Genomic DNA, 24,613 nt, shown 5'->3' with positions numbered 1-24,613 from the left:
TGTTACACCAGGTTGCTGTACAGGACAAATAACGTCCCCAGCTTTCATCAGCTGCCTAAAAATTAAGCTTCAAGCTGAATATGATAAGTTAGGTCTCAGAAGTCTGCTTCTACTGCATAACTGAGTTTAAAATGGTTATAATTATAGTCATCAACCTATCATAAAATTATTTTAAATCAGACCAGGAAAAAAATCACTAGAGCACGGTGCCTTGTAGCTAACACTCATATTGCCAATTCTCTCCCTGTTGCACTGAAGCTACAGATGATGGGGGTCTTGCTAGGACACCTTCACGCTGTGTTGACATTGGGTTGCATTTCCCGAAATCCCTCAGTTACAGCATTGCTGAGGTCAGAAAAGTGCAGTGGATCATTGGAAAAGCCCTGCCCACTGCCAAAAAGTCTTGTTTCTTGGCCATGACAAAATCTCAAGACTTCTTTGTGCAACTTCAATTTACATCATAAACTAGGAAGCGCAGAAAACTTCTCTGAAACTAGCCAGTTACTTAATAAAGTGGCACTCTAGTTTTTTTACTGGGGAAGAAAAACAAAGATCAGAAGGAGATACTGCCTATCAGAGTGAAAAGTCACACACACATATGCACCCCTTTCCCATTCCCACATTACCCCCATGCATACTTGTGCTTCTTTCTATAAAAGCCCAGTTGTAGCTCGAGAAGTTCATGTTGAAAACAAAGCGATCTAAAATGCTCATGATATATTTCTTCTTTAAGAGCCTGAGTACAGTTGCTAAAAGTCTGAGAATAGTTGCTACTCTCATTTGAATTTCATCTGCCCCCCGCCCCCAAACAAGGTGACATTTTTAGCTTCAAATTGTATAGCAGGAAGCACATTAAACATCAAGACTGCGAGAAATGTGAAACAACACGATGGGGTTGCAGCTCTAAGGGTTGCAGACAGCACACTTCTTTGTATTAAAATTAAGCCACTTTTTTTGGTCTAAAGCAGGAATGGTCCATCAAAAAGCTGCCTGAAATCCATTTTCCGGATGATGGAATGCATGCCTGCCTAGTTTGCTTCCTATTAGGTTATTAACACTTTCTACATCTGTAACTGCTGATTATTGAAGGAAGGGCTTCTCTTCCTACCAGAACCCTGGGACTAATTAAAACATTGCCATTAATGTTTAATGAGCAAGTTGTTACTGACACCAGTAAACCCACTTAAACTGTCAGTCCTGTAAAGCACAAATGGCACATTCTGAATCACAGCTAATAAGCTGATTTGAGGAGAAATGCAGTCAATGGAGCACAGCTTGTTGCCTAAGTTAAAAATGAGTGGGTGCTTTCTTCTTACTTTCCCCACCAGTCTGTGATATTACATATGCAAGCTAGTATTCATCTCTCAGCAAGGCACCCAGACCTTGTAGGGCCAGTTCTTTCTTCCAGTAAGACCTTTGCATCATAAAAAAGCCCAGACAAAACATCCCCAGGGGAAGATCCTGCGCTTATAGGAACTTCCGAGCCAGGCTGTGGCACTGCTGCTAGCCCAACTCCTTGGTCGGGGCCCAGGATAGTGGCCTGGTAGGAAGGAGAGGCCAGCACAAACAAAAAAGACACCTGAGGCTGGAGCTAATGGGTCAGAAAATAGAGGGCAGGAAAAGAGAAAATTTTGTTCCTGTTCTGTGCCATCCTTGGGCAGAGGAGCAGATCTGATAAGTCTTACCTCTGTGTGTCTATTAGCCAATTCTGCTATCTTGTTGACTGTACATCTGCACAGTAAGCTATCTGATCCTGTTGTCTCTGGTACCAAGTTATACTTTACTTAAAGTGATTGAATTTACACTGAAAAAGTGTTACATGAGAGGAGTATGGTTGAGAGACTATGGGTTCTCACTGCTAATATTATAAAGGTTAAAACAAAATTATTTCAGGCCCTTTCACAGTGGATTTACAGAGGGAATGATAAGAGAAGTGACTAGTGCCTTTTATTCCAAATAGTTTGTATAACTCAGATTAAATACACATCTGAACACCATCACTTTGATGTACATTCCTAATCTGGTTTTTGCTTTTGCTTGTAGTGGTATAAATCAAGAGTAACTCTGCTGAAGTCAGCAAAGTCATTACCTTAAACAAAACTCAAAAAAGAGAACAGGTCTTGCTTTCCATCTCTACAACAAGTCCCATTCAATTCAGTACAAATACAGCAAGCTCTTAAGTGCAGTGCAAGAACAGAGCCAACTGGTAAATCTGTGCCCCAAATTCAGTACAGTTCTCAAGCTAAATTTTCATCTGAGTAAACTTGAACACTGTAGCACTAAATCTCCTTTTCCTGCAGTGTTATCTAGTTTCTTTTCCCCACAAGGAATTATATCTTCCTTTTTGTAAACAGAGGCCACATGGTTTGACTTCTGAGGAAAAACCTCGAAGACCATGGCTTATATATATTAACAACAAAAAAAACCCCTCAAAAACAATAACCCACAAACTTCTGTTCTGAAGTTAGGTGCAGTTTTGAGGGCTATCAGCATTTTTTATTCCCTACGAGTGTTCTGTATACTGGAAAAACACAGCCTTAAAGGGGCAACACAACTTTAGTCATTAAAAAAAAGTTAGTTAGTAAAGTCATTTTTCCATTGAGAAGGTGGCTTGTCATACATTAGTGAAATGAATTAGTCACACAGCACACCTTTCACCACCTCAAAATACCTGGGTTATGGGCTAAACTTTCCTGTGTTTAACAGGAGCAGCTCTGCATGTTCCTCCAGTACGAGGAATATACACTTCTTTTTGTACGTACATGGCTATCACTTTATGTGCATACACTGCTATCACTCCACAGTTTCTGATTATGTTTTATTCTTATGCAGTCATAAATCACTCACAAATCAGTCCTTGACTGAAAACTAACCAGACCAGTTCATGTTTCTGGAGTGAGCTATTCGATTTGCACCGCTCTCCAGATTAAAACATTTCTTGTTGTGATATGAAAAGAGTCCAGCTACGTGGTGTTCAACAGGGAAAGGTGACGTCATGCCATTTTAGGAGTTGTGTGCTTGGGGAAGGGAGGAAGACAGCACAGCAAGGAAGGAAAGGCCCATTTGAATACATTTGCTCTTGACCCACTCAACAGAACAAGGTGAGCTGAGCAATAGCTACCCCATTCGCTCTGTGCCGCTGAGGAAGAGAGGCTCCTCGCTGTTTTGGAATTTCCTTTCAATCGGGAATAGCAAATTTTAGAGATGAAAGAGGTGCTCTCCAACACCTTGCAGCACTGGAGGGTGCTGTCACCCCAACAAATGCACAGAGTTTGCAGTGGGAAGGAATGAAATGCGTGTGGGGTCAGGATGGGCATCCTTACATCTAGCAAATTAATAGGAGCAAAGCAGGAGGTCAAGAACTATGTATTGTTTCCACTTCAGTCACTACAAGTAATGTTCCCATCCCTTTTGTGTCAGGGAGGGAGGGTTGTGACACAACTAATAAATATACTTGAAGTATCACCTGATGACTTCTGTTTTGTGCCAGTGGCACTGGGACCTCAGGAGGGATGCTGAGAACTATCATGAAAGGACTTGTCATGTGCCAAAGCAAACTAGAGAAATGTGGATGCCTGAATTTTATGACTTTTTTTTCAGCGCAGCCTGTTGAGGCTGTGGTGGTTTCTGGGGTTATAAACATGTTTTTCAGACTGATTCACCAAGTCATTCTCCTGCGTAGGATGAAAATAAGCATGTGAAGGGGTGCTCAGGGCCAGGAGCTTTGCAATCCCACTTGCTGCTTCAAGCTGCAACACTTAGTTCTGGGCATAGACAAGAGTCCCAAACTCTGGGGCTGCACTGTGATCACACTGGGGGGAAAAACATGCTAAGAAGTGGCTGATGTGGACTTAGTGCAGTGCTGAGCAATAGAAAAAGTTAGAAGACTAGTTAAGTGCAAGGCTTAACATTGCCTTTTCTCAGGACTTCACCTTCTTGGAGCAGTTTCCCATCAACAAGAATAGGAAGATGGCAAGGCAAGTTGGTAATTTTTTTTTAAAGTGTATTTAGCAAAAGGGCAGGATAGAGGAGGTTGAAGCTTTCATTTAACTCTGTAATGCTAAGACGAGGTCAAGCGAAGGTGCAGTACTTTCAAACCATACCTGGCACACTAAGACAACCGTAACAAGCAAGATGCAAAAGTGCAACTGCAGCTGTGATGTAGAAGTGGCAAGTTTGTGCCTCTGCCATACTGAAAATACAGCATCTTGTCAAGTTGTGAAGGTGGCATTTTTTCATACTCTGCAGCAGACAACCCAATTATCAGACAATAATCACTTCATCTTTCGAGGCTGCCCTTAGAAGTGGAGAAGGGGTTCTTTTAACATCTTGCACTATTCTGCCTCTGCTTCTAATAGTGTAAGTGTGTGCAGCTGGAAAGCTCTATGCTAAGTTGCCTGGTTTCTTTAATGTAGACCTCAGAGAAGCACCGCTAGGGTTAATGTTGTTTTGCCCAAGCACATACAAGTGTATTGCAGAAGGCACTATGCAAATAATGTTCACAGAGTTTATAATTTCCTGTTGAAACAGCAAAGAAAAGAAGGTCATTGATTTAAACCAGAGAATACAAATGATTTCCTGCCCACAAAGCTTCCAAATGCTTGGAGTTACTGATTTTTTTTTCCTCCCTGCTGGTAACCAAACACTTCTGGTCCTGTCATGGGCATCATCAGCTTATTGACTAAGTAAACATAACCCATTAAGCTGAAAATTTTTAAAATAATAGAAAATTATAGTGGCTATAGTAACAAAACATCTACACTCAAAAAAAAAAAAAACCAAAAAGCAGGGGCAAAACAATTCCTGATATTCATTAACTTTTATGTAGATTCAAGTTTCTGGAATTTGGGTTTGTATCCAAAAGAGAGAGATAGGAACAAATTGAAAGAAGACTGAAAAAAACACTTTCCTAAAGATGCCAAAAAGGGGAGGATGCAGAAGAAATGGATACTTGAAATTTTGAGATCCCGAGAAAAACAAATATTGCAAAATAGAGATTGAATGGGTAAAAAGATGTGACAGCAGCGTGGTAAAGGCATGTGTTTATTTATTTATTTATTTTTAGCAGCAGGAGGTCTCTGCTGTTGTCTGAATAATTTTTTTCAAGCCAGTGCTGAGCACAGCTGATGCCTGGCCTTGGAACATGACATTTTGAAGATCGCACGTACGGTATTAATAAATGTAGAACAATACTTGCTGTCAAGTTGGTTACAAGGCAGTGGTTCACTGATGGGGGTCTGACAATGTCAAAAAGCATTAGACTAGAGCCAGCAAATGCTTTATATGCTACAGCTGAACCCAAAAGATGAATTGATGCCCTGGATCTGACTTTAAGGCATCTGTCTGCTCTAGAGAGTGCGTCTTTGTTTGAAGAAGCAGGGAAACAAGTTGCTTTTCTCTCCTCCTCCAACCATCTGCCATAGCTCCAAAGGCAAGGAGCAAGATGTGGCAGAACAAATTGCAGCACAGTGTAAGCAGATAGAGATGCCTTGCTGATGGAAAGGTCTTCAAAAGTAGAAGACACTCAGAACGTGCTCAGAAGAAACTTCTCCTCCAGAGGAGTGTGGCCTCACTGGCAGAGGGCCAGGCCAGAGGAGGTGGCCCCAGCAGGGGACCTCTGCCAGGCTGGGACATCTGGGACGGGGCTTCCTTTCCCCAGCTCTCTGTTGCAGATGAGGCTGCTGGCTTCCCTTGTGGAGAGCCTCGCGACCCAGTGTCGAAGAACTGTATGGGAGCTAGCTGTTAGAGAAGAGGCCCTGGGAGGAAGTAAACAAGCAGATTACAAAGTGATGAAAAATAAGTGTATCAGCCTTCTCCGGTGACTTGCAAGAAGGTGTGACTGTTTCCTCCACCCCCTCACTCTCATGTCTGTTGTCTGAAGAATACTTTTAAGGCAGGTAGTCACAGATTATTAATGACCTGTTAACAGCTTCTTTAATTCTCTAATAAGCGCCAACTGTGGCTTCTATAATTATTCTGCTAGTCCTACAACACACCCTATGCCTGGCTGCAAAGTACATTTTTTTTCTGGAACATGTTGTATCTCCTCACATGCATGTATCGCCCCAGGACCGTTTTGTATCAAAGTGAAATGACATCTTAGGATGTCAGAGCATTTCGCAGCCATTAAATGTCACGATTTTCCAGCAAAGTAGGAACAAGGAAGTGTTTGGTCACTCATTTTTACACGTGTAAATTGAGACACCCAGAGTTTATGGTTTTAGCCACAGTGACACAGTGAGTCAGTCCCCAAGCAGCTTATGAAACCTGGGAGCACTGTCTTCCGCTTTGCCACACTTTGTCACAGGAACTGCAAAAGGCACAGGTAGATTGGAAATCACACAGAGCAGAGGCTTTTTCTACCTCAGCTGAAATCTCTGGCAGTAACATTTTATAAAAATGATGGCATCTCTTTATCACCCTTCCTAATTTCCAGCAAGAGAGAGAGCCAAGTAGTACATCATGGGAAAAGAAAACAAAAACATATGGAAAAATTTGTCTCCTGTGGTCAAAGGCAATCTTTACTGTGCAGTCTTGAATTTAGGGAGGTTGTGGGTATGGATCCCTTCCAGTATCATTAACAGCAATGATTCCCAGCTAACTGGTCCCATTTTCTTTTCTAATAGATCATAAAAAACCTGTGTCTCATGAATGCTACGTTTGTCAAATTTCATTACATTTAGCCCTTGGTAATCTAGCATCTGATGAACAAACATTTACGACCCCACAAATAATTGAAGGTTATTATAGGCATAAGTTTAGGAGGAAGTAACGAATGTTATTAGCACTCCTGAAAGCTACTAGTGAGAGTGTCTTGAAAAGGTCATAAAGCAGCCTAATCTCCAAAGATCCCAGCACTTCTGTGAAATGCTGGTCCTGTAAAGGTACCGCCAGTGGAACATGCACAAATCATTTAATGTCTTGAAAAATCCATCAACAGTATGCAAAAGGGTGGTTTGTGCTTTTGTGCTTATCTCCGGGACTGCAGCACCTGATTGCCAGGCAAAGCCCCACGTGATAGCTCCATAGCACAGGCTCGTCTCTATATACCTCAAAGTGAATTTGCTGTAGGAAACAGCCCTGGAGGCTTGCTGAACCTTCCTAGACTGGGATGTTTTAGCCCAACAGAGACTGGTGCCGGCACATAGGGAATGGCCCTGGTCTCTGGAGACCAAGCTCTCAGGCTGGCACAGACTCCCTGTGAAGTGAGCCAGTGTTTTTCTGCCACAGTTCTGGAAAAAGAAAAAAAAATGGTATCCCTGATTTCCCATGGAGTTCAGGGTTTCACAGCACACAGTGACAGGAGTTACAGAAGGAGCCAAGATTCAGTGAATACAATAAAAAGATCATTTAAACCATTACAAAGGAGAGATTTTTCCCTCAATTTTTTCCCCACACATGTTCTGCAGAGGAAAATACGGATATGGAAAATATGGAAAATACACAGTCAGCTGTTCCTCTCAAATCCTCTTGCCTTGACTCATCTGTTGGAAGAGAAGCTGATTCACACCCAGCTGTCTTGTGAGCATCCAACATACCTTTTTATTTTTTCCTACGAGGGGTTGGATAAAGCAATAGCCATTCCTTAGACTGAGCTAAAGGTCTGCCTATAGATGCTGCATGTGCAAACCGCACCACTTCCGTCACCCTTTTGCTCTCCATCTTTGTGTCACACAGCTCAGTGCACAAGTTAACAAGTTGGGTCTGTCTGAATGGAAACCTTTAAGTGCTGTGGGAGGGTTTTTATTTTTTCTTCCCTTTTTTAAGTGGCTCCCACCATAACTTTTTTTCTTTTTGCCCTCAGAATAGGCTGTTTCTTGGTCAGAATCCCTTCTGGTCTTGCTGTTTTTGATGTTCAACACTTATTAAAAAGTCACAGGTATCTGAGGCTATTTTTTCCCCAGATCTTAATTTACATTGGCAGATTTAGCTGATACTGAACCAGTTCTGCTCATGTAGGCAGGAACCAAGTTCTGGAAACAATCCAGGTGTCCAAGATGTTTGAAAGTAATTAGTTTTTCTCAAAGCCTTATATTTTTGGTGTTGCTCTGATATATTTCAAAGGGGCTTGACTTTCAGAAGAAGGACAGGGTCAGTATTTTGTGAAGAGGAACTTCTAGTGGAGTGTGAAGATGAACACCTGAAATAAACTTACCACTTCTGAGCATCTTGGGGGGATTGAGGATACCATTTTATTTGGTTTTGCTTCTCAATAGGAAAACTGAGCAAGGTGTTTGTGATGTGACAAAAATTGGTGCTGCTCTAATACTATGTAATAAATGGCATTACACCAACAGTATGTTTGGGCTTAGGGCTGCAAACCTTCCCCTCTCCCCCTGCTATTTTTTAAAAACTTTGTAAATCGGACTCCAAGCGGATCACAACAGAGTGGATCTCATCTTTTACTCCCTCACTTCAGGAAGCAGATGCATTACGGGGGAACAAGCATCATAGGATTTACACTATGTTCCTGCCTTAAATATTTTTTTCCGGTGACAGCCTCCCCTGGCATTCAGTTCCTTTAGGTTGCTGTCTACTGCATGCCTATTTAATGCACACATGTGGATCATATATTGAGGTTAATAAGACTACAGACAGGCGTAAGTCTTACCAGGACTGGAGTTCAAGACTGTAAACTTCCAGGCAGGGACTTTTGATGTAGCTATGTACAGGTCCTAGCCCAGTGATACCTGAGTACTTCTATGAACTTTTGTGACAATTTCTTTTCTTTTTACAAGGTAAAATTTGACCTTTTTACCAAGAGCGATATTATAGACTCCTTGTACTTCTGGATTTCCTCCTCCATCATCTCAGGATTTGCAAAGTTGAATTCAAGCTACCTAAGTCATTGGTTTTAGCTTTGGGAATTTGTCAGTGTCTTTGGCATAATTAATGTAGTGGACACAAATAAATGGCCAGAGACTGGGTCTGACAGCCAAGTAGCTACTGTTGAATACAAGGCATTGCAAACTCTTTGATCTTTCCCTCAGAAAAATTTTGGTATTCTCCGCTGATGACTTACCTCGCAGGTTGAGTGAACCTATTCTAGGAAACTACATACAGAAAATATACATCACACTATGAAGAGGCTTGACAGTCTGCTTCTGCTGAGCTCCTGTTGTTCCTCCCTCTCCTCCTGGCCATGCAAGGCAGCTGGAGGAATGCGTTTGCTCTTTTCTTTATGGGACTCTTTTGTTATAATGTGGCAATGGGGAAGCTGGGCCGTGACGCAGGCTGCAGGGAGGCACCGGTATAGAGTGGAGCAACTCTTTTGAACCCTGGATTGCAGCTCCAGTGACCTCACTCACAGTGGCAGGGAAGCCAAAAGCCAAAAAGCTGTCCCTTAGGTTTCTCAGGTAAACCACTCACAGTTAAAAATATTAATACCACTGGCTTTTTTTTTTTCCCCTCTAACTTGGATGCAGCATTTTCATTTATCCTACTTATGACTTCTTACTCTTTAAATCTTCTGCAGTTCACCTTTCAAACACAAAAAGGTGGTGAATTTCCACCTCCCCCCATGGTATCCAATTACAGAAGCATACAATTAGGGATGTTAACGATAGATTATTCAGCATTAGCCTATAATGCTGTACTCTAATAACAGCAAAAATGGGTCACACCGTAGGTATAATTATCCTGCTTCTCCAGTAACACACCCAGTTTCATGTCTCTTTTCCGCGATATGCCTTATGTTTCAGTAGAAAACGTAGGTAGCTATGTTTGTCCACAAGGATCACCTGGGATGTGCTGTTAAACTGGCTGGTGCATAAGCCAAGCCTTTGAAAACACATAACAAACAGAGATGTAGCATCAATGAGACTCAGGAGAAACGCAAAAAGGGCTTAAATCCCTGCCTTCGTTATCTGCAGTTAGGTAGACAAAATCCTTTTTCCAGCCAGCTAAACTGAGGCACGATGACTCCTCGGACACTGGGAAAGGTGCCTTACTGTTTCTGTCTGCACAGCGGTGGTCAGCACAGGGGAAACGTGGGCACGGGAGACACATGAGGAGTGAAGGTGGGCAGATAGGAGAGGAAGCAAAGTGCAGGGAAGCCCGCCGGATGAGACTCCATAGTTGGAGAGCATGTGGGGAGGTAGACCATGACAGTGGCGCACAGAAGATGTATAAAGATATATATATAGATACACAAATGTGCAAATGAGAGCACCCAAAAGAGGAGGAAAAGAAAGTAAAAACTCTACAGGCACCATGTTATGCTTCTGTACTAACTGAGCGAGGCACCTGCACTGTAGCGTGTGGCCCCGGGAGATGTGCTACAGCTACACGAATAAGGTGGCTGTTTAGAGTCTTTAATCACTCTGTTGACCACTTTCACTTTCCTTGTTAATTAGCTAGCAGCAAAGGCAGGCTATAAACTGAGCACAGTTTTCTGGCCTACTAGTAATCTTCCTCTCATACAAATATTTGTTCCTTCAAAGCATTTTAACCAGGATAAATTATACCTTTTCAGGAACCAGTCCACAAGGAGACCCTTGAGGGACCATTTCAAAGCTGGCAAAAAAGGTGTTTTACCTCCCTAAATATAAAAATCCTCCTTCTGAGTGCAGCTGGAGGAGAATCTCTGAGGAAAAAAGCATTACTCCTACTTTTGCTTTTGACTGTAAATTAAGCAAATTTCTTTTCTATCTTTCCACTTTTCTGCTGAGCTTTTGCTGAAGGCACATAGTACATTCAAAGTCTTTGGCATTTCTGGTATTTTGCTGGCAGGGGGCACAATTTGTGCTGTTACCTCTCAGAAGTGTGGTAAATAGTATGCTTAAGCTCTTTCCATGAAAAAAGGGAAAATAATATGCTGAAAATCATTTCAAAAAATCCTATCAAAAAATTTCTGCTGTACTGTCTTCTCTTTAGTGACAATAACAAAGAAAAGATATTTTATAGACAGTGTCAACAAGCTGTCTCTAAAATTTTGTCCTGGCATGTTATTAGTATAGAAACTGGCTCAAACCCAGATGCCTTGTGGATCTTAGGAGATCAATGGATAGGTTGTATCTATTCATCTGAATAAACCAAATAGCAAGAATGTGAAATACAAATGTTTACTTGTGTGCAGTTTCCCTGACATTACCCTCATCTTCTGAGGCTCCCACCTACGTGGGTGGTTTTCAAAAGAGCTGAATCTGGGGCCAAATCAAATCCCACCAGCTCGAGTGAGAATTTAGTTGCAGAAAGGTTGTTGGAGGCTTGTAAGATGGTGGTGCCAGTCTTGGAAGTTAGATGCTTAGATCCAAGTTTAGACATCCTGGTAAGTTATCTGAATTTAATTGTAGTCTTTTGCCACACATATTTAGCACAAGTGTCATGCTGACAGCTTAGGACTACAGTGGTTTAAAGGCCTGTATTAGTGGCCTGCCAATATATTGTCTTGGCCAGGTGAGTAGTCAGTGATCTAAATTGAGATAATCAGCAGTGCTCACCGTAGGTTTGCATTGATCAAGCAGCTTCTCTCTGAATTTGGTGCAATATTACTGTTTGCTGTTGGGACTGTGATAGCACCTGGAAGCTGGAAGAGCTGCTGGAATTCGGTAGTGCTGGAAGGAGGAGGAAATGCCTTCCCTGGAGAACCTGCCACCCCGGGTTTCTTGCTCCAGTGGCTGCAGTCTGAGGCAAATAAAATGAACGCTTGTAGCTTTGGGAACATGCCCTTTAGTTTACTGCCACTCTGCCTATGGTGGAGGTGCCCAAGACTGACCTTTAGTGCCAGCGGAAAAATAATGACCTGCATGAACTGTAGAGATCAGAATATAAAATCTGAATTTGCTGAAATTAGGGAGAATGTCCTAAGCCTAGCCTATTTTTAGAAGATCCGCTGTGGAGAAAACAAAATCTAATTAAAAGCAGATGTTTTTGTTGCAGTAACCTGCCATTTCACATGTGACCCTGGGAGTCTTCCACCTCTCTGGGTTTGTTAAATCTCATTGTTAACTAGCTGAGTCCTGCTTAACTTCAAAGCCAGGCCTGGATACTAAATTTTCCAGTCATATCTTCCCGTTTTCAAGACATGAGATGAACATTGCCCTTATTAGGAAGTTCTGATCTTTAATACTGTCTTTTAGAGACCATTAGTTATAGTGATTCTCTTCTTTTGATAATGAGGCTCTTCTTTTGATAACTGGGGGATCAGTGGGTTTGTGTCTGTTATTCTCCACCAAGGCTTCTTACGGCTGTGAAAAGCATGGGGAAAAAATTCTTTTTGCAGACCAGTTTAGCTTGGAAATTGTACTTTTTTAAAAAAAATTATCACTGTGAAGAAATCTGTTTTTCCACAAGTTGGCTTGCATACTTTTTAGTGGTATAACAGGTTCTGAGGAGAGATCTCTGTCACAGATAGCAATTTGAGCTTCCCTCATTAAGAAGCAATCGCATCTTGTATTTATAAGGTTCTCCTAAATGCATTGTGTTACAATTACTCTCTTTGTAGCAAATGATGCTTTAGGTTTTCTCCCCTTCCCTTTAATACCCTCTAAGCTTTACAAGCTGTCAGTGATTTTCAGAAAGCCTCAGGATGTGAGGGTCTCTTGGCATGTCTTCGCTCCCCTTCCCTAATGTGCCAGCTCCACAGCATTGCAGCAAAGCAGCAGGTGGGAGCAGCACATGCCGACAGCCAGAGGGCAAAGATCCTAATGATGAATCCTTGCAACAATTCCTCACTATGTTTTGGGCTTCCACAACTTATGCCATTAGTATCTTCTGTGTCATCACTCAGAAAGTCATCAGCCGTTGCATGCAGAGGGATGTTGAAGGATTTGAACGCACTGTCTGGACATCAGTGCCACAAGGTACCACGACAGCAGGGCAGAAGAGCCACGGCCCCCACTGCGAGGAATGCAGTGGGCTCCAAGGACATCTGTACACTTGCTTTCAAAGCTGATAGGAAATTGTGGTAGTAAAGAAAGGGTTTATCAGGTCTTTGGAGACTTGTTAAAATCTGTAGCTCTGAACCTCTTCCCGCAACGTACTGTCATAGGAGTAGGTCAGAAAAACAGTGGAGAAACAAGTAGGAGGAGAGCACAGAAGTTAAAGGGCTACTTTGGAAATGCGAAAGGCTGGCCTGCAGGCTTTCCAGGATGGCTGAAAGCAAGTAATGGAGATATTCTCCCTGTGAAGGCAGTGAAGACCTTCACAAGGGTCCAAGTGCAAGTTAGGTGACTAATGACCTTTCTAGCACTGGGTGACTAAATGTGCACTGCAGTCCTCAGCTTGGCCGCCTCGCAGGGGCTCAGGCTAGACAGGCACACTGGGGAGCCACTGCCGCTTGCCATTTACCGATGGCCAAACCGCAGTCCCGGACGTCCCCGTTTTGAGATGTCATCATGAGGGAGCTTGTGGCTAGTGATCCTCTTCCACATGTGCAAAGCAATTTGTCTGTGCTCACGTGGGCTGGCGGGCCGAGATGTACCACAAGCAAAGGTGGTGATTAAACGGGTGCGAGCACGCAATGAACTGGCAAGAAGTTCCTCTTCCTTTCCATCAGGCTTCTTTGAGTGCAACCAGACCATGAGACCGAGCGAACCTCAAACCTGCTGATGGGCAATTGCGCGTCCTCTAATTTCAGCCCTTTGTTAGGCAGTTCCCTTCAGCCCTGTTGAAAAGCTCCTCACTGGAGCTAGGGCTCCCTATCTTTCTGCTTTTACTCAGCCAACTGTCATTAGCACCCCCCCCAGGCCCAGACATTTGTGTTCAATTACTTGAATTTCATCACAAAAAAAGCAAATTTTGCCTGGCAGTTTTAGGCTGCAGCTTGGAAAGGGGCAGAACAAATGCCTCAGGTCACAGCCTGTTATATCTGATCAGCTCGCCAGATTTACGACCTTTTTTTCTGTTACATTGTGTTGGCGTTGGGCATGTTTCTAGCTTTATTCTGCGTTCAGCAGAGCAATCAGTGTCAGAGCCTGGTGAGAGCAGTTGGTCAGCACCCCGAGCTAGATGTGTCTTGCTCCTTGCAAGATATATCTTACAAGGAACTCAATTATTAATCAGATTATGCACTTTGAGGGGGAAAAAAAAGTTGTAGACTGCTTTTTAAAGAAAGTTAAAAACACAAGCCAGCAAACAGAAAGCATTAGTGTCCTTCTGAATCAACTATCACCATTGCTCTACAAAAACACTACTTTTACTTCCTCTGCTGCAGCTTTTCATGATACTCAAGTTCCCCAGGGGAACAGAAGAAGAAAACCCAGTGGAGAAGCAGATCAGGAGGGAGAATAGATGGAGGCTGGTTGTACAGATGGCATAACTGGGGGATTTGGGGCATAATGTAGACATAACATCTGTATTTCTTTAGGTTGTTACCACTGCTAGCTATCAATAATTTTTCCTTAAAAACAGCAAACCCAAACATTAAGAGCTCTTAAATTAAGTGAACTAGGTAACAGAGAAAGCCTTCAACTACGCTTTATAATGGAAAACTAGTACCAATGAGGCAATAGATAAAAGTTATGTCTGGATTACATTCATCATTTCCCTCAGGCTGGAACATATACAAGATTAAACATGGGCATTTTGGCAAACAGGTGAGCTGAAGTAGGTTGCGAGTACCACTGACCCAGCACATCACGGGAAGGAGTCCTGACATTGCCTCTCCACCCTCTCTAAACTGTGGTTTGCAGCTGAGCAATACCTGACTAATGCATAGTTGAGGGATACTATGGGTGATTTTCACAACAGGACTCAAATGGCCTTGCCTAGGTCGTACTTCTGTAATTGGTTAGGCGCTTTGCTTGTTAAGGAGCTCATGCTAAGCAGAATGCTTGTGTCACAGCATCGGGGCACGAAGATTTTGGTTGGAAGCCTTTGGGATCAGAAATCCTGTACAGCTTCCCCAAGCATGCAGATGTCTGCACTTTTACATCAACAAGTCCTTTGCTGGCTTTTCAATTTTTTAAAATGCTCTCAAGATCATTCCTCCCTGTTGTCCCTGTTGTGAGAGAAGTTGAACATAAGCAAATACTTGGATGCTCAGCCAAGTCCTGTCCTGCCACAGCCAGGCCTGAAGCAATGTCCTGCTCTCACTGAAGGCTCTTACTAACCTGCTATGGGCAGGAGCGTTAGATAGGTATCTTTTGGCCCTATGGCCTCACTCTTACCCCAACCATGGAAGCATTTACTAGACTGACTTTCTTGGAGGTATTTCTTACTCTGCTGTGTCAGTCACTCAGATGCCACAGTTGTGACTCATTAAAAGGGCAAGATGGGGCGGGGGTGCGGGAAGGAAGAAATTATGGAGAAAAATAGGCTTGCAAGAACCTTCCTGTTTGTCCACGGCTTGGAAAAAAAACGGAAGAGAATACACACACCCTGGCTACATTATCTTTGCTGGCACAGCGCCAGCTTGGCTCCGCAGTGTAAGACTGCAGGCCAGATTCACCCCTTCTGCAAGCATGTTTACATCAGAGGAATTTACTCGAGAGAGAAATGCGGCCCCTCGAGCCTGAACGCCAGCAGCGCGCTCGCGAGCGCTCATGGGAAGCCCCGGGAGCAAGGCGCCCTGTCGCTGGCTCTCCACCACACCGGTGAGGTCATTCTCTGCTCGGCAATTAGCAAAGTGGTGGCATCGCTAAAAGGGGTGAATAAACTTAGCCCCAGTTTGTTCTGTTCTCACCACGGTTCCTTCTGGGGGTGCTGGGGGGAGCGAGCCCGATTACTGCACCCTGCGCTTTCATTCAGGCCCAGTTGGCTGGGGCAGCAGAAAGGGCTTTTAGGAAAGGGAAGGGTTTTCTTCTTCTACAACAAATGTCTCTCCTTTTTCTTTTCAGGGAGGAAAAATGCCAGCTTCTTTAAGAAATCTGCAGGAAATGGCTGTTTTTATGGGAGTGTTCGGCACTGGGGGATGTATAGTTATGTACACTCTTATGCAAAGTAAGTCTCCATGCTGTTAGCAACCTTATTTCTCCTCTGCGCCTTTCATTTGCTTTTGTGCAAATAACAATGTTTAAGATCTGAAAAGTTTATGAACCTAAGGCAAGTGTGGCTGATCTTCAGGGATATGCATGCGTAGGCTCTGCTGTGTTTAATCCCAGGGCTGATTCTCTCTACAGCACTGCTGCACTTATTTCCCAATGTGGGTGTTATGCAGAGGGCAGACTGCTGCGGTCAGTGGAAAATCTGGCTTCGGGGAGGTTTCCTTTGGGGTGGGGGGAAATAAAAGGTTGGGCAGTCATGTAGGCTTAGCTTCCTATTGAAATTTTACAACTGGGCAGGAAAAGAAAACCACACAAAGGGGGTATCTGTGAGGATGTGTTAAAATCTAGCAGTTTTATCAGCATCTCTCTTTGTGGTGCTGGCCCTGAAACACAACTCACCAGTGAGGTGCGAAGGCATCATTAATTTGCCTGGAAGACAGTGAAAGGCAGTGAAGAGCGACCCGCATGGAAGAAAACAGGACAAAGAGAGCCAACCTAGGCAGATAATGTTGCCATTTATAGACAGATCTAATTGCTACACGTCTTTGGCTGAGAATTCATATTATTAGTCTAAGTGATAGTTGTTTATTTTTCCTCAAATTGCTTCTAGATGTTAAGCATCAGACCAGAAACAGGCTTTGCCTCTCTCTCTGGGGTACTGTAGGCCTCTTGGCCCTTTGCCTCTCCTTGTTGGTACTATCAAACAATATTGCTTTTCACCTACCCTTGTATCAGACAAAGCTGCCAGAAAAGTATAGCCAAGCCTTTTCCTCAAGCCCTCAGATTAGTTGTGAAACCTCTCCTTCATTTTACACGTATTAATAACAAATCAGACAAGGCTGGAAAGTAGGCTTTAATTTTAGGCAGCTCATGCCCTCAAGCTCTGGAGTACATGAAAGATATACAGTCCTCTTATGCTTTAAAATATTGACTCTGGCTTTAAAAAGGACATTAGCATTTTTTTAATTTTCCATTGCAGCACTGTGATCTAGTAATCTCTGAAAATATTTCACCCGCTGTGCTAATGAAAGTAAAACAGCTCCTTCCCCAGATCACTTAGCTCTATAGTCAAATGATTCAATGTGATAGTTGGTTCTTGTTGAAAAATATCTTGACCTGCCGCAGTATTGATGGCCATGCAGTATCTCTCTGGGGACATCGTCCTCTAGCTACCAACAGATCGGGGAGCTGCCATCCTACACACCAGCGTGGCATTCCCCCCTTGCCTTGGAGGTTTCTTCGCCCAAGGCGGTTAAGCACCGGCTCTGTTCATCACGTTTGTGACTCTGGACACTCGTGCAATTGGGGAAAAGAGGCACATTTCAGAATAGAAAGGCAGGGGCAGGCAAAGGGCGAGTAGCTGCAGTGCAGGGCTCAGCTCTGGGGGGGCCTCAGCTGTAGTGGGACTCGCGAGGAGCAAGCACAGCGGTGGGAGTAGGGGTAGAGGAGGGCTTCCCTCCCTTCAGGCTGAAAGAGTTTACATGCGCACAGTCCCTTCGAAAGCCGGCACAGACACTCAGGTAGTCACGTTTCTATTCTCCCTCTTCACCTCCGCTCCTGCTTTACGGCAGCAGTCTCCGTAGCCGACACCACTAGTCTTTCAGCTTTCCGACCGCAAACATCCAGACAAACAGATGAATTGGGCGATTTGCAGTCAGTACTTGGGCCAAGACACTGAGAAGGTACCAGTGTCTGCTGGGAACAGCTGAAAAGGGGCACAGGGAAACTGGCACTGGTTTCCCCACCAGCCCGGAGGACGGGCATGACACACCTTTATCGTGGCCTGGTGGCTGCCTGCTGCGGTCCGTAGGTGCTGCGGCGCCTTGTGGTGGCCCCAGCGCGCTGGGGCTGAGGAGGACAAGCACCAATGCAGCAAAGCAAAGCTGTTTCTGGGCCAACTGGATGTTGCCTGCTTGCGGGGGAAACCTCTAATTTGGCAGAGCAGCAGCTCCGAAAGAGGCAAGACCAGGAAAGGGATCCAACCTCTTGTTTTATAAAACTTGGAAGGCGAGAGCAAAGTTGCCAGAGTCAGATTTTCACACGTGCACACTCAGCCTAATACTGCCCTTCTTGATGTCAGCAGGAGCGAAGTTAGGCTGGGGAGAAGCGCATCTAAAAATTGCAGCAGGCAAGCCTTGAAACTTTTTGAATAAACCTCTGCCTCCATATGGAGGGCCGGCTGGCTTCCAGCCTCACAGCTCTGCGCTGTGCAGCGGTCCCCGACAGACAGCTTTTCCCAGCTATCCATAGCGACCAGACATTGATAAAGAGCAACTTGCCACAATTGTGCTCCATGTGCCAACGCTGCAGTGCCTGGTCTGCTGCACTGTTGTTGTTGCTGGTTGACTGTTAACTTTAATGGCACTTCTTTGTGCTTCCGTTTTAGTATCGCCTTCCCTGGAGCTGCAGCTTCGTGGCTGCCGCTTGAAAAGCTGTATCAAAACCACAGCAAGGGTTTCATAGCAACAGCAGCTGTTGCTGTCCCACATCAATGTCTGAAATAGTTCTTAAAATATTTTCGGTACTTCCTTTAAAAACACTAAATTACATTCAGAATGTTTCCAAATGTTCATCCTTATGCCTTTTTTTGTCTTTTTTCCTTTTAGATGATCTGCAAACATCTGAAAAGCAGGGACTTTCCTTTTAGATGACCTGCAAACATCTGAAAAGCAGGGACACTCAGCCATAAGCTGAACTGTATGTCAATATAGAATGGGCTATACTCGGTGCCCTTTTCACTTGGATACACTGAATAATGTTTCATTTCAGCCCTGTGTCTCTGATGTAAGGGTTGATTTCCTCCTTCAGCCAGATTTCTCCTACTTAATAGTTTTGAACTGTTTTTCAGGGAGGATGTAGGAGTCTGGAGGAAATGTCTTGTCTTTTTCTCTTTTTATTTGTGTTTCGATTCCAAGTGGACTGTCTCCTCACTATCCTGTTGTTTCTCTCATCTAGAAAGTTTTGCCAGGACCCAGTATTATCAGCAGGCTTTGGAGCAACTGAACAACCACCCTGCTGCCCTGGAAGCCCTGGGTGCCCCCCCGCTTAAAGTTCATAACATCCAACTGATGGATGGGAGTAATCGCGTGGACAGGGAAAGAGCACAGGTAATGGTGGGGAGGCTGCATTGCAGAGTGGCTTCCCAAAGAGGCCGCACGGTGGACGAGAGATCAGCAGGGGGATTTCGAGCAGGTCACAAGTGACGCAGGAGCACAAGCCCCATAGGGAGGCAGTACACTGGGGCGCCAGCTGATCTGGGAGAGGGACAGATGTCCAAAGCAGAGATGTAGCACGCCAGCGTGAGCGACTGAAAACAGCAAGAATGACGCCTTCATTTTGTGCTGCGTGGGCACATCACAGAATGCCAAGGGACCTCCTAAGTCAGTGTATCCAGCTCCTGCTGCTGTAGCCCACAAAGTCCTTTCCAGAAACGTGTCAAGATCCACCTTTAAAATCATGGGTGCCCCCTTCTTCCCCCTCTCCATTTGTTCCCTGTTAGTTTTTAAAGCTTTGTCCAGAGCAGAGTTTTTATAGCCACTCACAAGCCGTTCTGTGGTACAGCCCACACAGTATGTTTTTAAAAGCACCTGCAAGTCTTCAGCGTAAAGGCCGACTGCCTTGCATGGGGCTGAGCCCTGAGATTACACAGTCGCCGGAGAATGCTGCCCTGGGTGCTGACACATTGCACAAGGCTGACTTGCGTCAGCACAGGGTTGGGCTGAGGCAAACCTCTCAGATACAAGCCCACTTCCACTCCGGGCTGCTGTCTGAAAAGGACATCCGTCCTTTACATCAGTGCTGCTGCTCAGAGACTTTAAAAGGAAGTTCTTAGTCAAGGACTGGCTGTTCCTCCCTGATTTTGCTGGAGATCCAAGAGGTCATTAGAGAGCTCTTCGAGCAACTCACTGAGGGAGTCTGTCACATTTGAATCATTTAGTTCCTTCTGAATGTCTGTGAGTCCTAGCTACCAACCAAGAGCAGCGAGGAATGGGGCGGAGAGTGCAGGTGAAGGATGGGAACTGTCAAGGGTAAGAATAATCAAGCTTTAACCAATTCACATCTCACAGCAGTCAGACTTCGCCTGCATGATACGCAAGGCCAAAATGTTTCTTAGTTTGCCAGGTTTTTAGAGAATTTATCAGGCAATACTTGTAAGACCAAAAACATGGGGAAAACGCACAACCTCTTATGTTGATCAAAAAGAACAGGACCTTTCCCACTATTTTTTTCCTATGTCACCTTTTAAGAATGCTAGTCATTCAGGTGACTCAGGGTGAAATCAAAACCCTGTCTTCTATGGACCTCACCCAAGACATAAACCACCAACTTTCTTTTCCACTTTTCATGCTCTCAGTTGTAATGACCATTCATGTTCCTCATTAAATAAACTACTTAATCATCATTACAGATGATTTTATAGATTGATTTATTGACTCAACTCCACAACATTCCTAGTTTCTGCCTATTGGACTCATTTGAAAAGGTTTGATGTTTTCCAGTTGTACAACCAGCAAACACTACACCTGGAACATACGTCTTTTATTCAAAGATTAGACTGTGTGCAATTAGCTGTGGTCAGTGCTGCAGTTCTTTGCCTTGTTTATTAACTAATTGAATAGTAGAATTTGTGACGTTGACCAAATAATTGAATGTCTCATTGCCTTGATGGATGTTAATGGACTGATCTGTAGAGCATCTCAATCCACAGGCTTGTTACGGTTATAGGAAGGTCTAACACAACACAAGTCACTTCTGGATCATCGCACATTCTGGTAAGGAAAGGTGTTCACTCATAAATATTTCAGAGAGTGAGTGACTTTCCCTGGGGTAGCAGCTATAACGCAGAACATTCTGATTAACGTATGCCAGAACAGATATACTCATATAGCCATGCATGCATTAAGCATTAGAAAAGGATAGTGAAACTCTGAAATACATTAAAAAAAAGTATCAGAGTTTACGTTAAGAGGGAGATAGCTGTGTTGCTTCATTGGCTGTAGAAGAACTAAATGTCCATTGCAATAACACGCTTCACCGAGTCTCTAACACACTTTTATACCTGCAGATAAAGTTACCGGTATCTGGAACAAAATCAGCAGGGTACCTCTACATTAATTCAGAAATGGACCATTCCTGTCACTGGTACGTACTGGGGGAGAGACTGAGAGAATCTCACATAGATGCAGGGATAGAAACTGTAGGAGAAAACAGTGGAGTAGGGCAGGATATTTGGTTTAGTCATCTGTGTTGCTGAAATCATGCTCACAAAGGAAGAGGAAATTCATGTCTGAAGATCTTGTGAAAGGTTATTACCATTATTATGACAAAAATGTAAATTACTTGAGAAATACATTGAATGCATCCCTATGAGTACTAATTTAAAAACAACTGGGGCCATTTATGTGTGTGAAGTGTGTGTATTTGTGTGAAGCTTAGTGTACATGGTAATACCGGGGCCAACATAACGTATTGTTCCCTCTCAGCCCTCCTCCCCAGGGAGATGCAGAGGCAGTTAAACAGCAGTCCTGACTCTAGTCTGTCACCAAGTACTGCAGTAGGAGAATATCTTGTATATTGTAGCAGAGCATATCAAGGTGAGCTAAAAATCATGCAGTTTTCTTCAAGTTCTGCAGTAAATATTGTCCTTATAGTTATTTTAAAAGTGCTAGAACAGGTACATTGTAGCAGAAGGGTGCTCTGACTCCATATTATGTATTAGCAACTTTACGTTTTGGTACTACTGAAGCCTGAAAACCTCCCTTTTCAAGGTAAAACTGATTTCTAGAACTGAACAAGTAATCAGTACCTGAATTCAAAGTCCAGCTTCTGTTGCAAAAGAGGAATTTTTTAATAGATGAAAACCTCCTTACACTTGCTTGTTCTTGGAGTTTGTTAGATGCTTCCATTAGCTCTGTTCAGAAATCCAAAGCTACAACAGTTGCTCAGCTGCCACCAGCCATATGGTATTGTTTTCTTTTCACAATTAGATAAGCACAACTTACTAGATTTCTGTTCAGAAGGGAAGTAAGTTTAAAATTATGGGAGGACGGCACTCGTCTGGGACTTGAGAGACTCGGGGCTACACCTGGCCTCCTCCCAAGTGACCAGAGACACCACCAGGGGCCCCCGGACAGCCTTCCTGCAGCCCCGCGCTTTTGTGGGGATCTGGGCTCTGATCTCCTTGCTCCTCATTATCCCCCACTGACAGATGGGGAGAAAACAATCCCTATCTCCTATTTCAGAGTTACTGCAAGAATAACTGAGGACTGCAAGATGTTAAAATGCAGCAGTAATTGAATATAAACATCTAGCACAGTTTTGTTTTAAAATGAGCTCCCCAAGCATTCCCATATGCAAGCTTGAAAAGAAAAGAAAAACATCTTCTGCAGAAACATTAGTGGCACACAAATCTTTCAAGTTCAACTGTCATTGCTTAGGTACTGGGCCCTACAACACAGCTCCGCTTCGTGATAGACAGGGCTTAATGTCCTTGTACCTGGCTGAGAAACTACAAGTAAAATGGGTCGTTCCCCCCCGCCCCGGTCCATGGAGAGGACCTCCTGCAGTCCCCAAGAGGAGTAGCGAGACTGTAAGTGGGCCGCCCTGGTGCGGCTCTGCCGAGCGCGCAGGTGTTTGCAGCCAGCAGAGACCCGGGAGACGAAGAGACTGATATTCAGATACAGCTAAATGACATTGGGAGGTTAGTCCTCCGTACAAAAGTAATTTAGGCTCCTAAGCCACCTAAATGCTTCAGGCTGTGAATAAGCAGCCTGCCTGCTGGGGTTGTTCTTCTCCTGTCCTTTTTTTTTTTTTTTAAAAAGAGGCCACCTGAGAAAAGGAGTACTTGGAGGAGGCGAGCCGACGCAGGTGTGGCAGAGGGAGCATCTGCTCAGGTGTCGGCAGCACAGGGACCGGAAGGGCACAGGTGCATGGGGCCGACGCGCTCGATGGCACAGGGATGCTCGCAGCTCCCTGACCCGAAGGCAGCCAAGAGCCTGGGCTCTGCCCTGAGTGAAGGCAGCAGGGGGAAAGCTGAGAGCCTGGGCTGTGCCGAGGAAGGCAACCGGCAGCTCTTCCAAGCCCTGCGCTTGCTGAGCACCGGCAAGCGTCACAGTTACGCCTTGCGGGTCAGACGGAACTGGAGGCTGGCGAGTGAAGACCTGCTGCAGATTCATTGCACCAAGGTGCAGCAGTCTAATTACCTAATTGTGCACGCTCAGCATTGACTCCCGTAAAAGCAGAGCTGGGCAAGTGCCAGCGGCCTTTGAAAATCGCATCTTAGTGTGCTGAAATAATAGTCTGTCCCAGCTGGAAAACCAGCATGAGCAGGCTCACAGAAACAGGTCTGGAGCAGAGCTTTGAGGACAGCAAAAGGCTCCCCCCCAATCTCCAACAAATGCACTCTTCCCTCTCCTTTGACTAACCACCATCCTACTCTGTCAGTTTTTTCAGTGATCGCATTGAGTGATCACACAATCTTTAAACTCTTCCAAGCTAGGATAATTACTTAGCAACACGGTCCAGCTCCAAGGCTGGAGCAGAGTGAGGCAAGGAATGCACCAACAGGATGAAGAAGAAAGGCGCGGGGTCGGGGGGAGAGAGGAATGTCCTATCTAAAAATAGCTGTCAGGATTTTATTCAGGTTGCAACAGCTAGGAACACACAGCCCAGATTTTTAAATCTGGGCTGTGGGAAGCTATTAGGGAAAATAGCTGTTAGAAACTGGCACTTGCAAACCAAGTTTTAAAACACTTGAGAGAATTTTTAAGAGCAGCGAATGCATGGAGAGATTTGTTTCTCCATGCCAGCTGTTTCTAGACCTAAGTTTACTACTGTATTAAAACCAATTGAAGCAAGTTAAAAGCTCTTTTGGTGTTTGTCAGCTGGTCCCTCCAGGATGTCACCTTGAAGCTGCGGGATGGTCAGAATATTCCAGTTTACCACTCCCCTGTGGAAAGCATCAGCATGCAAGAAAGCTAAAAATCAAAGGCAACTGCTTCTCCACCTCCCACTGAACCGAAGAAGCCATTAATTGATTGCATCACGCTGTGTATGTGGAGGTACACTGTTGTCACAAACAGACAATTTCACTTAAGTGAGTGCGCTAAAGACAGTTTTCTCTCTAACATTGACCTCATCATTGCCATAATTGTCATTTCTTTGGTTTGTTGGTTTATTTCTGTGTACAGAAGAAGCCTAAAATAAAGATTTTGCGACAAGAGTTGCTGTTCCAGAAAGTCATGTGTTTGTCTTGTATGTGCTGGTATTGTGAATTGAGTTTGAAATAAATAAACAAACTGCCAGGAAAATGCGGTTTTCTCCAACTGCAGGCCTCAGTCTGGGCAATTGGATTGCTCTCTCATGACTAGAAAACTAAATCAGCTGCTTAAAGCAATTCTCACGCTCTTCTGTTTTCCACCATTTCTCAGCAAGGCATTACCTAAAGCAGAATTACCCAAAGCAGGTAAGGTGAAGCTCAAGCAGGATCCCCCTCCTCTGCACAAGAAAAAGTCACATACCAGATAGATCTGCACTCTCACAAGTATCATTAAAAAAGATCATAAGATACCAACAACCACTCATCCTAGCTTATGAATTCCAGGAATTTCTCAGTGCTTCCACTGTTCACTCTAAAAGTGGCTCAGGGTATGCCAGTGTTTCATATAAACGCTGTCAAACGGGTTTGG

At 44.2% G+C, this 24,613-nt stretch overlaps 1 protein-coding gene across 2 annotated transcripts in view; it reads left to right on the top strand.

The window, feature by feature from the left end:
- The window catches only part of LOC112996105 (cytochrome c oxidase assembly factor 1 homolog), a 52,369-nt gene extending 28,222 nt beyond the window's left edge, over positions 1-24,147 (top strand). For both annotated transcript variants that reach the window (XM_026121425.2, XM_064506623.1), the window contains exons 3-6: positions 15,780-15,882; positions 18,882-19,033; positions 20,992-21,068; positions 23,810-24,147. In XM_026121425.2, the coding sequence (XP_025977210.2) occupies positions 15,789-15,882; positions 18,882-19,033; positions 20,992-21,068; positions 23,810-23,906 (420 nt within the window). In that variant the 5' untranslated portion in view covers positions 15,780-15,788 and the 3' untranslated portion in view covers positions 23,907-24,147. The remainder of the gene's footprint in view (positions 1-15,779; positions 15,883-18,881; positions 19,034-20,991; positions 21,069-23,809) is intronic.
- Positions 24,148-24,613: the final 466 nt, after the last annotated feature.

The sequence above is a fragment of the Dromaius novaehollandiae genome, chromosome 2 (genome assembly GCF_036370855.1).
Source record: "Dromaius novaehollandiae isolate bDroNov1 chromosome 2, bDroNov1.hap1, whole genome shotgun sequence".
Classification (NCBI taxonomy): Eukaryota; Metazoa; Chordata; class Aves; order Casuariiformes; family Dromaiidae; genus Dromaius; species Dromaius novaehollandiae.
The sequence above is the reverse complement of the archived record's forward strand: the minus strand, read 5'-3'. Positions and strand labels throughout refer to the sequence as shown.